The sequence below is a fragment of the Actinia tenebrosa genome, unplaced genomic scaffold, assembly GCF_029948245.1.
Source record: "Actinia tenebrosa isolate PJP-AT-01 unplaced genomic scaffold, QUT_ActTen_1.0 PGA_scaffold0__85_contigs__length_37466705, whole genome shotgun sequence".
In the NCBI taxonomy this organism is placed as follows: Eukaryota; Metazoa; Cnidaria; class Anthozoa; order Actiniaria; family Actiniidae; genus Actinia; species Actinia tenebrosa.
Window position 1 is genome coordinate 9157335 of NW_028292569.1, and position 16469 is coordinate 9173803.

General features: G+C 38.2%; 1 protein-coding gene across 2 annotated transcripts; it reads right to left on the reverse strand.

The window, feature by feature from the left end:
* Positions 1-5115: 5115 nt before the first annotated feature.
* LOC116302522 (inactive tyrosine-protein kinase RYK) lies at positions 5116-16237 on the reverse strand. 2 transcript variants are annotated; one of them, XM_031711842.2, is made up of 12 exons: positions 15819-16237; positions 15605-15732; positions 15059-15173; positions 12683-12817; positions 12129-12179; positions 11785-11941; positions 11205-11332; positions 9851-10249; positions 8807-9093; positions 7930-8039; positions 7247-7406; positions 5116-6479 (listed from the first exon to the last, which is right to left on the reverse strand). In XM_031711842.2, exons 1-12 carry the CDS (start codon positions 15955-15957, stop codon positions 6231-6233), a joined length of 2058 nt encoding a protein of 685 aa, XP_031567702.2. In that variant the 5' UTR covers positions 15958-16237; the 3' UTR covers positions 5116-6230. The 2 variants fall into 2 exon arrangements, with proteins under 2 accessions (XP_031567702.2, XP_031567701.2); XM_031711841.2 differs by having other exon boundaries at positions 11205-11347; positions 15819-16236.
* Positions 16238-16469: the final 232 nt, after the last annotated feature.

Consider the following 16469-nt stretch of genomic DNA (forward strand, 5'->3'; position numbering starts at 1 on the left):
TCCTGAAAATCCATATTCCTTTTGATATTTACAATACCTATATGGATCTAATTGGATATCTTGGAAATTATATTAAGTTTAATTTTTAGAATATTTTTAATTTTTTGGAAAAAATAGAAAATATTCTAAAAATTAAACTTAAAATAATTTCCAAGATATCCAATTAGATCCATATAGGCATTGTAAATATGAATAGTAATCTGCAATTTCATGACTTTTAAAGATGTTTCGGTACGTTTACAAACGGCTTGTTTAAAAATCCAAGATGGCGGTCTTGTGGTCACGTGACTTAATTTCTGTTATAGATTTATAGATTGATTTATTCGTGCTCTCGCTAGTACAAGTTCTGAATCACTGTTTACAATCTAGATCATTATATATCAGAGTACAGTCACGTGATCAGTATGACATTAACAATCAGGTATATGACATCTCTCTTTTTCTAAAGGTTATCAATAAGAGATGATAGAATATGAAATTTGAGTATACGGTTTTGATATGGTGAAATCACGTAGTAATCAAGTCATAATAAACAAACCCATGATAATAGATAAATGTTCAATTGTTCAAGGAATGTCTAAAATTAAACATACAATTCGCTAGTTGTCAAATCCGTAACGTTTCACTGGTTTGACAATCCTTCCAGATCGCCGCTTTTTGCATGCATCCGTATTCGTAGGAGGACTCATGTCATCCTGTTTGTTCTCTATAGCTAATTCAGCTTGTTCAAGATTTTCCGTCGGTGTTGAATCGGGTTCTGTAGAGAGTGGTGTAGGTAGCTCTTTGGTTTTCATGATGTGCTTTCTATTTCTTCGATATTCTGCACCATCGGCTGTTTGAAGTATATAGCTCCTTGGGGTATGGTGAGAATCCACAATTGTAGCGGGTTTCCAGATAGGTGATTCAGGAGTTTGCTTGAATCTTACGGTGTCCCCTTTTTTTAGGCTCTCTAAGGGTTTTGCTGACCTATCATAGTAGAATTTCTGAGTCACCTGATCATCTTTCCTCTTCATGATGAACTCCTGGTGGTCGATCAGTTTAGGAGTTAGTGTTGAAGGTTTTGCCGGGATATCGGAGCGTAATTTTCTGCCCATTAGTGCTTGTGATGGCGTGACTCCATCAATGGGAGTGTTCCTGTAGTCAAGCAGAGCCAGATACGGGTCTTGACCACTAAGCAGCGTTTTATTCAGAATAGCCTTTGCTGTTTGTACTGCTCTTTCGTGCATCCCGCCCGATTGCGGGTAGTGGGGGCTTGTTGTAGTGTGAGTAAGCCCTTAGTCTGATGCGAATTTAGTGAACTCTTGGGACGCGTATTGTGGACCGTTGTCTGATACGATTTCTTCGGGAATTCCGTGTCTACTGAATATAGATTTGCATTTATTGATGACTGTTCGCGATTTAATGTCACGCAATTCAGCAATTTCAGGAAAACGGCTGTAGTAATCAACAATTACTATGTGAGGTTTACCCTTCCATTCAAATAGATCAGTCGCGACCCTTTGCCATGGCCGCTTGGGAAGCTCGTGTGGTTGTAATGGTTCCTTACAGTTGGTCCTCCTTTGCTCCAAGCATGTGGGACATTGCGATATCATATCCTCAATTTCTTTGCTCATCCCACGCCAAAATATGCATTCACGTGCCAGGCGCCTCGTCTTGTTTAGGCCCTGGTGTGCGCGGTGTAACTTAGCCAGTGTTTCTGATCTCAGTTTCGCGGGAATAAGCACATTGTGTGCCTTAAAGACAAGTCCATCTTGTTCAGTTAATTCGTGTCTGTAAGGGTAATATTCTCGAATTTCCAATGGTACCAGATGTCGATTCTCCGGCCAGCCATTCCTTATTTGATTGATCAATATTTGCGTCGTTTCATCTGTGTTTATTTCATTTCGAATCTCGTTCAGCTTGCGATCCGTCACGTAGCCCTCCGTAGACATTAGATGTATGAACTTTTCGGAATCCATTTCTTTCTCGAACTCTTCGTTTACTACGGTAGTAGGAAATGCCCGTGATAACGCGTCTACCAGGTACATTTCAGTCCCTTTCTTGTATACTAGGGTTATATCGTAAGCTTGGAGTTGCATTAGTATCTTTTGCAACCTTGATGGCGCCTGTGATAACGGCTTCGTGAATATTGCTTCTAATGGCTTGTGATCAGATTCAACAAGGACAGATTTTCCGTAAACAAATTGGTGGAAGCGTTTGCAGCCGAATAATACTGCTAGCAGCTCCTTTTTAATTTGCGCATATCGTTTCTGAGTTTCGTTTAATGCCTTTGAAGCATAAGCCACAGGACCATTGTCCTGGATGAGTGCTGCACCGAGCCCATTCTGCGAGGCGTCAACTTGCAAAGTGACAGGTTTAGACACGTCATAGTAGCGTAGAGTTTCCGGTTGCGTGAGCAGAGCCTTGAGATCCGAAAACGCTTGATCATGTATTTCTATCCAATGAAATTCTGTATCCTTCTTGAGCAGTTCCCTGAGTGGTGTAGTTACCTCAGAAATATGGGGTGCAAACTTCGCCACGAAATTGACCATGCCTAGAAGACGTTGAACGTCTTGTTTGCTTTCCGGTTTAGTATACTCGGTAATTGCCTTTATCTTGTTGTTGTCTGGTCAGACCACCAGAGTGAAGTTGGTGTCAGGTTTTAGAGTCAGATTTTTGAGTCAGGTTTTCGGATCTAGTGTCAGATTTTTTCCGGGGGGCGTCACATCATGTTGAACACAAAGTGCTCTATATTCGAAGAAACGCTTTGATTTACTATAAAACCCACACCAAGCTTTACTCACACGATATTTCTTGAGATTCGTTGTCTTTGGGGATCATTGAGCTAACTAAACCCTATAATCACGTATTGTAATCTGCTTTGTAACATGATCACTCTCTCACGCGGCGTGACAGAAAAATCTGACTCAAAAATCTGACATCAAGTGATATTTCTTAATGCTTTTATGTGTACTGCTTCATCGACAGTATATTTGGACATCAAACTACGGCTTGGCTTATTCGACGTAAAGCATGGATATTTTTCGTTAAGAAAAAGTGCGTCAACATTTTGAAATAAAAGGGTTCAGTAACTCGATATAAGGGAGCGGTACTCGAAGTATTTGTGGCATGAAGCCCGTTGATAGTAGATAAAACAGCTCAAAAAATCTGAAACCGCTGTTTATTTTCTTTGAGGTGAGTGTTTCGATCCCCAAAAACAACGAATCTCAAGAAATATCGTGTGAGTAAAGCTTGGTGTGGGTTTTATAGTAAATCAAAGCGTTTCTTCGAATATAGAGCACTTTGTGTTCAACATGATGTGACGCCCCCCGGAAAAAATTTGACCCTAGATCCGAAAACCTGACTCAAAAATCTGACTCTAAAACCTGACACCAACTTCACTCTGGTGTCTTAGCCCATCCTGTGTTAGTGTTACGCCAAGATAGGTTATCTCCTGGCGGCGAAGTTCACACTTGTCAATGCCCAGTGTGAGGTTGATTTCCTTCACCCGGTTAAGAACTCTTTCGAGGCGCGCGTCGTTCTCCTCTATGGTACGACCCCAGACCAGAATGTCGTCGATGTCTGTTTCGCATCCCTCTATGTCGTTGAGCTTTTCATTGAGGGTTCGGTGGAAGACTTCTTGAGCAAAGATAACGCCAAAAGGGACGACAGAAAATCTATATCTCCCGAAGGGCGTGTTGAAGGTTGTTAAGTAGGAACTTTCCGTGTCCAGCGGGATTTGCCAAAACCCCGATTTTGCGTCTAGTTTACTGAAGTATTTGGCGCCTGCCAGTCTGCCCATTATCTCTTGTAGAGTTGGTAGTTGATAATGCTCACGCTTGATTGCTTTGTTAAGATCACGCGGATCTATGCATATTCTCAGATCGCCATTCTTTTTCTCGTTGACTACCATCGAGTTGACCCATTGCGTTGGTTCCTCAACTTTAAGGATTACGCCTTGTTCTTCCATTTCATTTAGCTTGGTTTGCACCCTGTCTCGAAGCGCAGCTGGTAGTTTTCCTGGTGGGTGAATGACAGGTGTCATGGATTCGTCAATCATTTCTCTTCCTCAGACTTTGTCCTCAACTCTGTCTTCTCGAATAGCTTCCAATGCTCCTCGAAGCGCCTCCAGGCTTCGCTAACGTTCCCTTCGAATGATGGTGGTTTGGGGGCTGCCCATTGTAGTCCCGCCATTGCTCTTTGGAGTTCTCAGAATCCCACTTCTGACACCATGTTATAGATTTATAGATTGATTTATTCGTGCTCTCGCTAGTACAAGTTCTGAATCACTGTTTACAATCTAGATCATTATATATCAGAGTACAGTCACGTGATCAGTATGACATTAACAATCAGGTATATGACAGTTTCCATGGTAACCAAGGCTCTAAGGTTCCTTCTTTTCACAAAAGACATTAACTTGCCAAGTTTGGGGAAGATTCGTAGAAAACTGGCTATGATATAGCTAATCAGTTTTTCATCTGAGAGCCATGCCTTAATGATGCTGAGCGTCGTCGGGTCCACTCGTCGTGCCTTTTGCCAGGAGGATAGCTGGTTTTCACTTAGCTGCATGACCTTGTCCGCTTGTATTCTCGACTTTCACATCCCCATAATGCCTTGCGTCTTTGGGGGGGAGGGGGGTAACCAATAAATAAAACTGTTCCAAATTGAAAGGTTTCTTAATTGAATTTATACTATACCTGCTTTTATCTGCACAATACTGACTATCAGTTTATTCCAAGTTATTTTTGCGTGTACAGATCATCAAGAGTTTTGGTCTTACAGAAAATGTATTGACTTACGAAAAAATGTTTAAGATTTACCTTAAACGTCTTCAAGCTTCTATCTTATTCTGTTTTTTACTTCTTCATTTTATTTTTGGATACCAAACAAGGTATTGTCAACATTGTCTGATCAGCCTTCAGCAAAATAAGTGGGTTTTTACCCTCTGGTTACCCCCCTAAGACGCAAAGTATTATGGGGATGTGAAAGTAGAGAATATAGTATCAAGCCGATCAGCTGATGACTAGAGGCGCCTGAGAGGGAGAGGCTGACAGAACACCTACTCCTGGAAAAAACGTTTTGGGTTCCTGAAGCGTAGCTGATCGGCCGAGGTAAAAAAACTGTCTTAAAAAACATTCTTAAATATGTCGTTTAATTCCCAGTACGGTTTATCATTTTGTTAGTTTTCTAGCTTGTATAAAGTACTGACTACAGTTATTTTCTTTTGCCCAGTTCCTAATCTCTTTGCACATGTTGTATTATAAATTTTATTCCTAAAATTAAAGTCTTCAGTGTCTGTGATCACGTGACATCGCAGCTACAAGTGACGCCCTAGGCACCAGCCCCCACTCTTCGCTTTGGTACTCAAGACACCTGGACACTGTTTTAAAAAATAGCACCCGTTGTGAGGCAGTGAACATGGTGCATTGTGGTCTAGCTTCTTTGTTTATTTCGCTTTTTTTCTGTACCCTAGATATACCACAATGCATCTTGTTTATTGAACTTAGAAATGCCTATAAAGTGGTAAAATCTCCCAGACGTTATAGACAGATACCTTGCTTCATCATTTCTACGATAAAATTCATGTTGCTTTGGAAATCCTCTTTAACTTGTCGATTGCTCCGCACTAAATGTCTTAAATGACACGTGCTTCACGAACGCCCACTTGTAGACTATATACAACTCCGACAATGTATTGTGAATGCACATTCACCTTAAAGTCTGCTGATCTGGTCCTATCTTACTAGATCAAAATAATAAAATCCAGTCTCTGTAAAACTTTAGTCTACTGATTATAATGGGCGGGGTTCCTGTGTTTTTCAGTTGCTTTCATTATGTACATTGAGCCAAGCTCTTGTGTAGAATGAAAAACCAATGTCCTCGAAGCCATGACCTTTACAGTAATCTATCTGACGTCATGGTTTTCTTGCTCTAATTACATTACCGCTGACTAGAAGCGATTTGCCTTCACAAGTATCTCTTGACGGTACTCCTGCGGTAATTGGCATATATATGTTTTCATCCATTCTTAGAATCTCTCGTTCGGGAAACTGGGTCGCACTTTATTTACATGACATTGTTCACTAACATGCTTTCTAAGTGATCTCCTAGCAGCAGCTATAACACGATCCATATGCTCTGTCCAAGGGACTGGAGACTACCTCAAGACATCCCTTGGATGAATCGCTCCAACTGAGATAAGACGCCTTGCCCTCGCGTATTTTAACACATTTCTTGTTCTTCAACTTTCACACAAAGTTACTAAGCGCATTGTTAAATTCTGTCAGACAGCCAATGAGCTGCCCGAAGCTTGGTCTCTCGTCCTCTGACAGAGCCCAGCAACAAGCTATGACTGTAAAGAGTTCATCAGGACAGTTGAGTGGTTGTGCAATACGATGGCCTTTTTTTAAGAAGGCTAACATTTCGAAGGCGTCGATGTTTGCGTAAGGTTGCTGTGCCAGAGTCATTAGTTCCCATAGCAACACTCCATAAGCCCACTGATAAGAAATACAGATAATGGGAAAAAATTAATAGATAGGCAAATGCAATAAAAAATATAATATATAATAAAAGAGATATTTGATAGGATATTGGAAAGCTAGATGGGTATGGATCTTAAATGTGACAATCTCATTCTCAGGTCTCGATTATAGGAGGGGATAATAATAATAATGTATAACGATTAGGTACGTCATAAATTAGTGTTTATCAAAAATGTCTAGAGGATCCAGGGAGATTATAAAAAAGTCCTAAAATGATGGTTTGACAACACTTCATACGTTTTTGACAGTCGACCTTAATAAGCGGGAGAACTGACCGAGAGAGGAAAAGCAGTTTTTAAAGGCAATTGCTTTGAGCCGCGTAACTTTATTGATTTATTTCACGTGTTTTCAATTTTTTGATACGTAACGCGTCCACAAAACACAAAAAGAGTGATTTGCCACATCCAAACCCCTAAAACATCGACAGCCAACCACAATTCAGTAAAGGGGTCCTTTATGTCAAGTAATCAGACTAATAATCCCTTTGCTTTGACTAAAATGGGTCGAATCTGGGAATGAATCTTTTGAGAAGGCTAGGAGATTAAATATTTTCAAGATATATTTTTTGAGAATGAAAATATATGGAATCACGTCGGAAAACAGACGACATTTCGCAGGCTAAAAACCAAACACATTAAATATTGTCGAACACCGGGATAATCTGTCTCCTTCAACAGGAAATGAAGCTAGAGATACGAGTAGGACAAGAAGTGTCGACTCACCACGTCACTGGCTACGGAATAGCGGTTAAATTCAAGGCTTTCTACAGCCATCCATTTGACCGGCCGGTTTTCGTTGTCACATAAACAGCAATAGTCGCCTGGGAACAAGTCACGTGACAGGGCGCAGTCCGTTACCTTGACGTTTAACTCGTCATCGAGACTGAAGGGAAAGAGAAAAATTATGACTTTAGTAGCACTATGATTGGGGTTCCTGTATGACACTGATTGTACAAAAGGGAAACTATGAAATTCATTGAAATGCTGTATCAATAAATGTACATCAATAGACCCCTTGAATTACTTCGTGATGCAGCTCAATTTGGAGGACATCACAATAGGTTTCCAATTCTCATTAGATTAAAATTCTTTTGTTTTGTCCTCCAAATTGAGCTGCTTTGACATCACATGCAAGGGGTCTATAGATTTAATTCCTTGTGTTCCAATGTCCCATTTCAGAAAAAAAATTCACATTTCCTCGAGAATAAGATTCTTTGTTTGAGTTGTATCTATATTCACGTGCCTTTTTATGCACAACTGTTAAACAAAGAAATGATACTAAAGAGAATAATCTGAAATGGGAAAAGGTCGTTTGTATCATGGGTATGTTAAACACTAATTCTACTTCAATGCCTTACATAATTTTTCGGTGATCGGCGCTACTCTTATTCTCTACTGATACTTACAAACAATTTCTAGCAGCCAAGTCCTTATGTACAATTTTCCTACGAGCCAAGTACTGCATGCCCTTGGCTATTTGAATACCCATTTGGACAAGATCAGCCGTTGTTATCGACTAAAAATTAAGACCATTAAAAGGGGTATTAGTAAAGAAAAGACTTATTATAGGAATACGAATTCTGGCATCAAACAAGCAGAAGAAGTCCGCTACAGCCCTGGATATATTTGATAAGGAAATGAGAACGTTTCACATACTATTTCATCACAATTCATGATGAGACTACCTGTAGGTAACGAAAACGAAACACCCCTCTATCCCCCTCACGGGCGATGTTACAGTATTGTATTTCGGGGGCGTGAAAGGAGTAAAATGGGAATTGAACTAACTTACCCAAGTATGCAACGGTCCCATAGCTTTTGCTTGAGATCTTAAGTTGTTTGTTTTGCTTTGGCGCCAGCTACAGTAAAGCGCAGTGTTTTATTTTGCGTAACTTTGGGTTTGCATAACCTTAAAATTGATTACGGATTTAGAGATTGGGTAAAGTGCGCACCATCGACTTCTTGCCAGCTGCAACAGGTCACCACCTGCACTGAAATTCGCATTATAACTTTTAGCAAAGCGTTCTCTAAAGGAGCGCACACGATGTGGTGCATCGTGCGGTGTATCTTGAAAAGGATATCGTAACGTCCCCCCCCCCCCCCCCCCCCCTCCTCCTGAAATATTCAACTCGTTTCTACGTTTGTGGGCTGCAGGGGTGGATAGACGTTGCGATGTTCCATGTCGGCAACGCCAAGACAAGAGTGTCAGAAATTGACAAAAAATGTGTGGTTAGAGGGACGCTTCACCCCAGTCTCTCGTAAGAGGCCAATGTTGTTTCTTACCCGCTTGGAAAGTCCTTCTGGTGAGCGCGACTTCTTGAGGAACAGTTTCAGATTTCCTCGGTTCATAAAGGGAAACATCACAAGGGGTTGTTTCTCATCTTCCAAACAAACACTCATTATAGGCATGAGATTTTTGTGTGTCAAGTCTCGAAGCATCGACGACTCAATCAGCATCAAGTTCACCTGTTCTGATGAGGCGATTTCGGACACTGTCTTTACCAGAACACTTTGTTGCAGGTGTTCTTCTGGACCCGTTAGGACTCCTTCGTATATGCGTGCAAATGTTCCTTTAAAATAATCATATTATAAAAATTGTAGGATTTGCAAACAATAAGAGAATAAATTATTTGCGCGTAAAATAAAAACAGCTTAAGTGGCTTAGGGTTAAGGGACAGAATTTGCAACATTAGCTAATCAGCGCGAGTTGATATCGCTGCTCTTCCAATAAAAAGCTGCAAGTCATCACGGACTGCATCTGCAAAAAAACTTATTCAGTACATGGGGTGTACGACATCTGCTCAATTATACTCAGGCATCCTGACGAAAGAATTACGAAAAACTTCAAACACTTGTGGCTTCTGATGCTCAAAGTCCAAAGATTGATTTTTTTTAAAAATAATTGAGGGAACCAAAAATGCAGACTTTAAAAAACTTCGCAGTTTGTCTTGCAATTGTTATGGGAACAGCTATAATGAATAAAATTTTCAAAATATGCATTCGTTATGTACTGAATGACAGTATATGACAAAGTACTTTTAGGAAATGATGATGACAACTGTTTAACCAATCACAGCGTGTAAAAGTCACGGCACGGTCATTGCAAGGCATGCACATATCTATATTTAGACCCCTCGCAGTCCATCGGAATGCAGCTCAATTTGGAGGACATAAAAATAGGTTTCCAATTCTCATGAATTGAAATTCTTTTGTTTTGTCCTCCAAATTGAGCTGCTTCGACGTCACATGCAAGGGGACTATCCCATAGTCATATGGAATATGACACAATCTTAATAGTAGTGATAATAAAGTGTGATCATATTATACCTTCATATAACAAGTCTCCTAGAGTAATCCTATCCAGGTCCACATCAAGAGGAGCCAGCTCTGCCTTGATATCTCGATTACCATACTTTCCTTTCTGGGTACTTGTCAGACCCCCGGCATGGGGGTACAGCTCGACAGGAGCACTACTCACAGATGCTTTGTGCATTGGTGCTGTTACACTTGATGATATAGAATGAGTCCTACTGGTAGCACTAGGGATGTCTCCATTGGCAAGGGTAGTTACTGGGAATGGTCGGGGAAGCATGTAGTTTGTTCGCTGAAGCATTGGGTTATGCTGATGGGGGTGATTGACATCAACTTGGACTGGAATATGATTGGGTGGCGGATTATGGACAGGAAGCTGAATGTTTATTTGGTTGTGTGGGTGATTGACAGTTGCTAAGGACAAAAATAATGTTAAAGATTAATTGGAATTTGCCTATATATTAATTTTGGGACATCAAGGGACATTATGAAACAGGATCCCCATAATGGTATTTACGATAAAAGTCATCAATGGACCACTGGTAATAGTATTTTACCAAAATTTAGTCCCCTTTAGGACCTTGCAGAAAAGCAAGACAAGGCTGTAAATATTATTATTCATAGTATATTTTCCTCATGCAGTGGCAGATCCAGGAGTTTAAAAAGGGGGGTTCCATAATGGCTCCAAAATGGACACCAATGTCATTCTACTCAGCGTAAAGAACATGATTGGTTTCACAAGATCTCACAAAAGGGGGTTCCATGGAACCCACAAAACCACCCCTGCCTGGATCCGCCACAGTCATGGAATGTGTAGTAAGGAATCTCTGTCATCTGACACAATAGAGGCTTTGAACCATCATGTGATGGTGAATCTGATCTAATCTAATTTACGTGAGAAGGAATCCGGTTTCCCAGGAGAAAAAGACTCTATTGTTGTGCCTCCTGTCATGGCTGCCATCATGTGGTGGCGAAAAGCCTCTAAAGCCCTCATGCTGCAGCAATGTTGACTGGAACGATGAAATGTTCCCTGCATAGCCTGGCATTTAAGTGTTGCCGTGTGATTAAGGTCCATACCATGAGATCAACTAATTGTCTTTATGCCTTTTCTTAACACATGCTGAACTTTGTCAAAACGTTGAAATAACAAAATGAAGGCAATGCATTCTGATATAGACTCCTTGCATCTGACATCAAAGGAGCTTAATTTGGAGGAAGAAACAAAAGAATTTCAATCTTTCAATCTGAGAATTGGAACCCTATTTTGTCCTATAAATTGAGCTGCATTCCGACGTGCTGCAAGGAGTCTATTCAGTGCCTTGTTTTGGTCATAAAATGAGTTGTGACATTTTAAAGATAATTTACTCACATTGTTGGTTTGGTTGTTGCACTGCAACCTGGGGTGTTTGCTTAAGCAGGCTTGTATGTACAGTATTTTCCATTGCTGTATTGGGTTTTAAAGGTCCATTTGATTGACCACTACTTCCATCTGATCCACTGCAAAGAATTGGGCTAACCCATGAGCAAGACTCGGTAAGAACTGAGATGTTTTTTTCAAAAAACTGCAAAACCTTTGCTCTGATCAAATTGATGGTAATTTAGCAAAATCTTGGGAGGAGTGATAAGAAGCCCAAAAATAACGTTAGGGTATGGCTAACTCATAGATCTATTTGGAATAGACTTTTCTAGCTTGGGTATGACGTTGCCCCCGCCATCTCAGATCATGTGTCATCATGTCCCTAGTGCATCATTTAACTGTTTAATCATTGTATATTTATTAGTGAAGACACATGAATATGAATATACAACTCAAAAATGCATGATTATGGACATATCTGATACTCTATCAACACAGTTGCAATTGGCAAAATACACATTCATGCAAGTAAAAAGCTAATTAGGCAATTTTAGGATATTTTAGTAAGCATGCTGGTCTAAAAACTACTTACCTTGTGCTATCTTTGTTGGTAGAAGGTGATGGCATGGAATGCACATGGATAGCAGCAACAGCTAATGCAATAATAAATATTATACTACAAGCAACACCAACAGCAATATAAAACACTTTAGTCTTCTCTGATGTGGAGAAGCTTGCATCTTTCTTGCCTGGAATAGTATAAAGAAAAAGGGTTACTTTTTTAATGTGAGTTGGGTGTTACATATGTACTGCGTGTGGAGGGAACCTCACAGAAGAGCCCCGTAATGGGGAGTGGTGGTTGTAAAATATTTTTTTTAACTTATTCCAGGAATTGAAGTTTGTCATGTTTGATAAAAAATCTTGGTTATACTGTACCTGAGTCTGCAACATTTGAAGAAGCATCTGAAGAGGTTACTAAAGGTAGGACTAAAAATAAAGAAAATAAGAAAAATATTACAACTGTATAGAAAGTTTAGTAAATATATACTCAGGTTTAGTGTTGATCAAAATAATAAGTGTTGCTTGCAATTGTGGTGGAAGCAATTTCAAACACCCTAACTATTCCTATTTATAGCTGTATACCCATAAAGGACTACTTCTAAAATGCTGTAGCCTGATCTTCCATAAGGCATAATGGGGCATAGATAAGATGGCATATCAATCACTTTTATCCATTAAAAAAACACACAAAACTCTATATATTTTCCATCATTTTTGTTTTGTTTTGCACCCTGGTAAGATGGCAGCCATATCATTGAAGTAGTCCATTGAATGCCCAGGAAAATGACCTATCACCTATTGCCTATCTCCTTTGGCTCCACAAATGTTTTTGGTAAAAGGTGTATATATATTTTTTACTCTTTAAGCAAATGCACAGGTTCTTAATCTTTCATAACATATGGGAATGAGAACAAAATTATCTTTCTTACCTTTCCTACAAGTTTTTGTTCTTCTCATGCTAAGTGGTATTAATTTATTTTTAGTATATTCATTTAATGTTATGTTGATTCGTATTTGTGCTGTACCATCTTTTGTGCCTTTGCACTCCATTTTAACACAGAATCCTAGCAAAAAATTATTATGGAAATCAGAGGTCAATTAGTAAAGGAAATTGCACGATCTCGAGTATAATTCAGAATTTATAGGTACGAGTGATGTTTTGAATATTTTCAAACTTGGACAAGCCTTTTAGGCAAGTTTAATTTGAGAACTTTCAAAACATCATGAGTATCTATAAATTCGGAATTGTACAAGATTGTGCGATTTTTTGTTTATAATACACTCAACAAAATTGAGCAACTTAATTGGAACTCTAGAGAGTACAATTTGGGATATAACTGTACTCCTCTTGTCCAATCAGAATCGAGTAATTTTGCTGAGTGTATTATAAATATACAAATATAAGTGGTACCAGCTCTTTAAGGGCAAAACTTGCTGGTTTTCATTCTTGCCACATCCTCAATATGTTTTTCATAGTTAGAGGATCAGAGTGGTTGGGAAACCTATTATCCTAGGTTTTCGTTCAACTTTTTCAATTGTTATGACGTTGACCGTGCACAGATAAGGAAAAGTTGCTCCATTTGTTCACAGTATTAGGGAATATACAAGTTTTTTCCTTTAATAAATCGTTCTAAAATAGTCGTTATTTGATTAATATAAATTTTTTATTGAAAAGCAAATTGCTCTTTTTAATGCTTTCTTATTTTGCGGAATAAATATTTATCTGCATGGTTTTTGGTCATCGAATGAAAGTTTTCGCTTTCAAAACGTTCATACATGAAAATAATAAGTATTTTTAGCTGTACTTGCTTTGGTTCATTGTGCACAGTCAGTATCACAGTACGGTTCAACCTCAATCACAAAACAATAGCTTGGTTCTATTGGAGTTTCCAAAACATTCCACTCCATTAACTATGGTTTATTACAACATTAGTTAAAACATATCCCCATTCATTACACATTTAGATTTAGGTTTGATTTTATTTTAATAAAGCCATAAATAAGAAGCATATCAAAGAAGTGATATTATATCACTTCAAATAAAATGGAAACTGTGAGTTTTGTTATTGTGTCTATTAAGAGTATGTTACCTTTTTATTCACTCATTTTCATATCATATTACTCACTCCCTCACAGACTCGCTCATTCGCGAATGAGAACGATATCAAGCTCTTAACTTGTGAAAATCTCTATACACCCCATTTCCTCCATTAAGCCCCCTAAGGGTTTATTCCCTTTTTAGTGTTTTTGGACTGGGGACTTATTAGAGGACGCGGGCTTAATAATTTTTTCTGATCTTTGAGACTTCATAATTATTTTTATTCATAATCTTGACAGATGAAATGAGTTTCAAACCCCTGCTAAAGGAAAAGAACCACAATTATCCTTAGGTTTGGGGGCAAAAGATTTAATTTTCAGCACCTCAGACCAGGGGCTTATTACAAGGGGGAGTATTAAAGGCTGGGGGCTTAATAAAGGAAATATCGTATATGAAAAATCAATGGGATAAAAATCAAAAAAAAGAAAACCAAGAACAAGAAAGATTGTCACACTGTATGCATGCTCTACCAGTGGTCTTCTATTCAGTATTTTGTTCTTTTTCTATTTATTTTCTATCTTTTTCAAATGCTTCTACACAAAATTATGGTCGTAGTATGTCATAATATCATTCATTGGGTATTTCAGAATGAAATTTTTTTAAATGAAAATGAAAAATGAGAAGGTAAAAAAAATGAAATGAAGAGACAAAAAGCGAAATTTTATTTCATTGTGATTTGAATAAAATAATGTTACAAAATCTTTGAGTAAATATAGAGAAAATATTTTTCACACCTCTAATTAGAATTTGGTTAATCATATAAGTCAATTTTAAATTATAAGAAACAATTACAAGTCTTTTCTGTTGTTCCTTTTACGTTATTTTTCGAAAATTCAGAATAAAAAGATGTAAAACAAAACCAGGAGTAGACAGGAATGACCTGCCCTTATTTCTTGTTTTGATTAAATTCTAAAAATTTCTTAATTATAAACATAAGTTGACGAACAGGAGTTAGTTTAATGACCTACTGAATGGATTATTGACCACATCAAAAAATCCCTTACTCGAATAAAATAACGTGAATATTCTTGGTTCAAATGATAATCTATTCCCCAGAATCACCGCAGTAGTGATTTCAAACTGGGTTTTCACACTTGACAGAGTATTGGCACAAAGCGTAACACGCGCAGACCGCAAAATCATGGCTTTCAAATTGCATTATAGAGACTATCCAATATATGCGCAAAAATCAATGCCCAAGACTTACCTGATTTCTTCTCAGGAACATATCCAGTGTTTTGCGCTGCTCCTTGCATTCTTATCGCTGGTTTTCGTAGAAGATTAGGATTGAGAGACTCGACGGTTATCGAGTATGTTATAGGCTGCATATAGAACGGTTTTTAAAAACTCAATCTTAGTAAACAACAATTTTTTCAACGACCTCTCAAACGAATTGCTGTCATACTGTGAAGCAAATACACGCCATATAACATATATGACTGTAGTTCAGCATCGTTCAAAGAAATATATGATTGAATATGCATGATATGAGGTCTTAGGAAGGTTAGACATTCGTTTTTATCATTCAAAATTCAAAGTATTTTTAGCGAACCATTAAACAACTGATCAAAGAGTTTTGTCGTACGTGATGACTCGAGTGTGAAGCTATAGAAGATTACACTAAAATTATTAACCCTAACGGATCTTAACATAATCCTTAAAGGTAATAAAGCTCGGATTGCAATTGCTTCAAATAACGGGAAAGTTAAAGCGTAGAAAACATTACACAAAATAGCTATGGCTCTTAACTTACCGATGTCATGCTAGTACAAAACCACGTGAAGCCTATACATTTTACTGCACTTGGAATTCGCATATTGAATAAGATCGCGTTGTTTTTTACTTCTCCGTCTCGAATAAAATAAAAATTGCCACTCAATCCTGCAAATTAGATGAAAAAGAGTTCGTTAATGATAAGTTTTGATTAGAAATATTAACTTGCAATTGAAAAAAAGAGGAATACTTGCCTAACACTCGCTTGGCTTCTGTTTCGTTCATGTATAAATTCAGAAATCCATTTACCGTGATCGCCGGTAACATTACCAAGACGGCGATCATATAACTCGTAAAATACAGCATATTGATCACACATGTCCAACATAACATAAAAAGAGTATTTCACAAGTAAATAATACAACCAATTTGTCCATCGTGTGTTGTTGGGAACAGAAAACGAAGATCTGTGTTGAGAAGATCTTTGTCTGTGTGTTTGTTTTTCCGGTGACAGGGAGAACAATAGGTTTTGTGTTGGAACCAATTATATTCGATTGAAATTCATCCACGCTCAAGTACTAAGCAATCAAATGGGTTTCGGTCATCGACTTCTGAACTATAAAGCGAATTTATGTTTGAAGAGCGATAAATATATGGAGCGGTGCAAAATTACCATCAAGATTTCCGTAACATGAATACCTCTTTTTTTTCAGCCATTTCATTGGTCGAATGACAAAGTTTTAACGCGACACTATTTATAAAAAGAAAATTATCATTTTATGAAGAAATACTTTCCGAAGATCGTCAAATACAATAGGATATTACAAAGACGAAAAAACCCTTTTGACCATTTCCGATAATCAGACGATAAGCCATAGGGATCCCAACAGACGAATTTAAAGTAG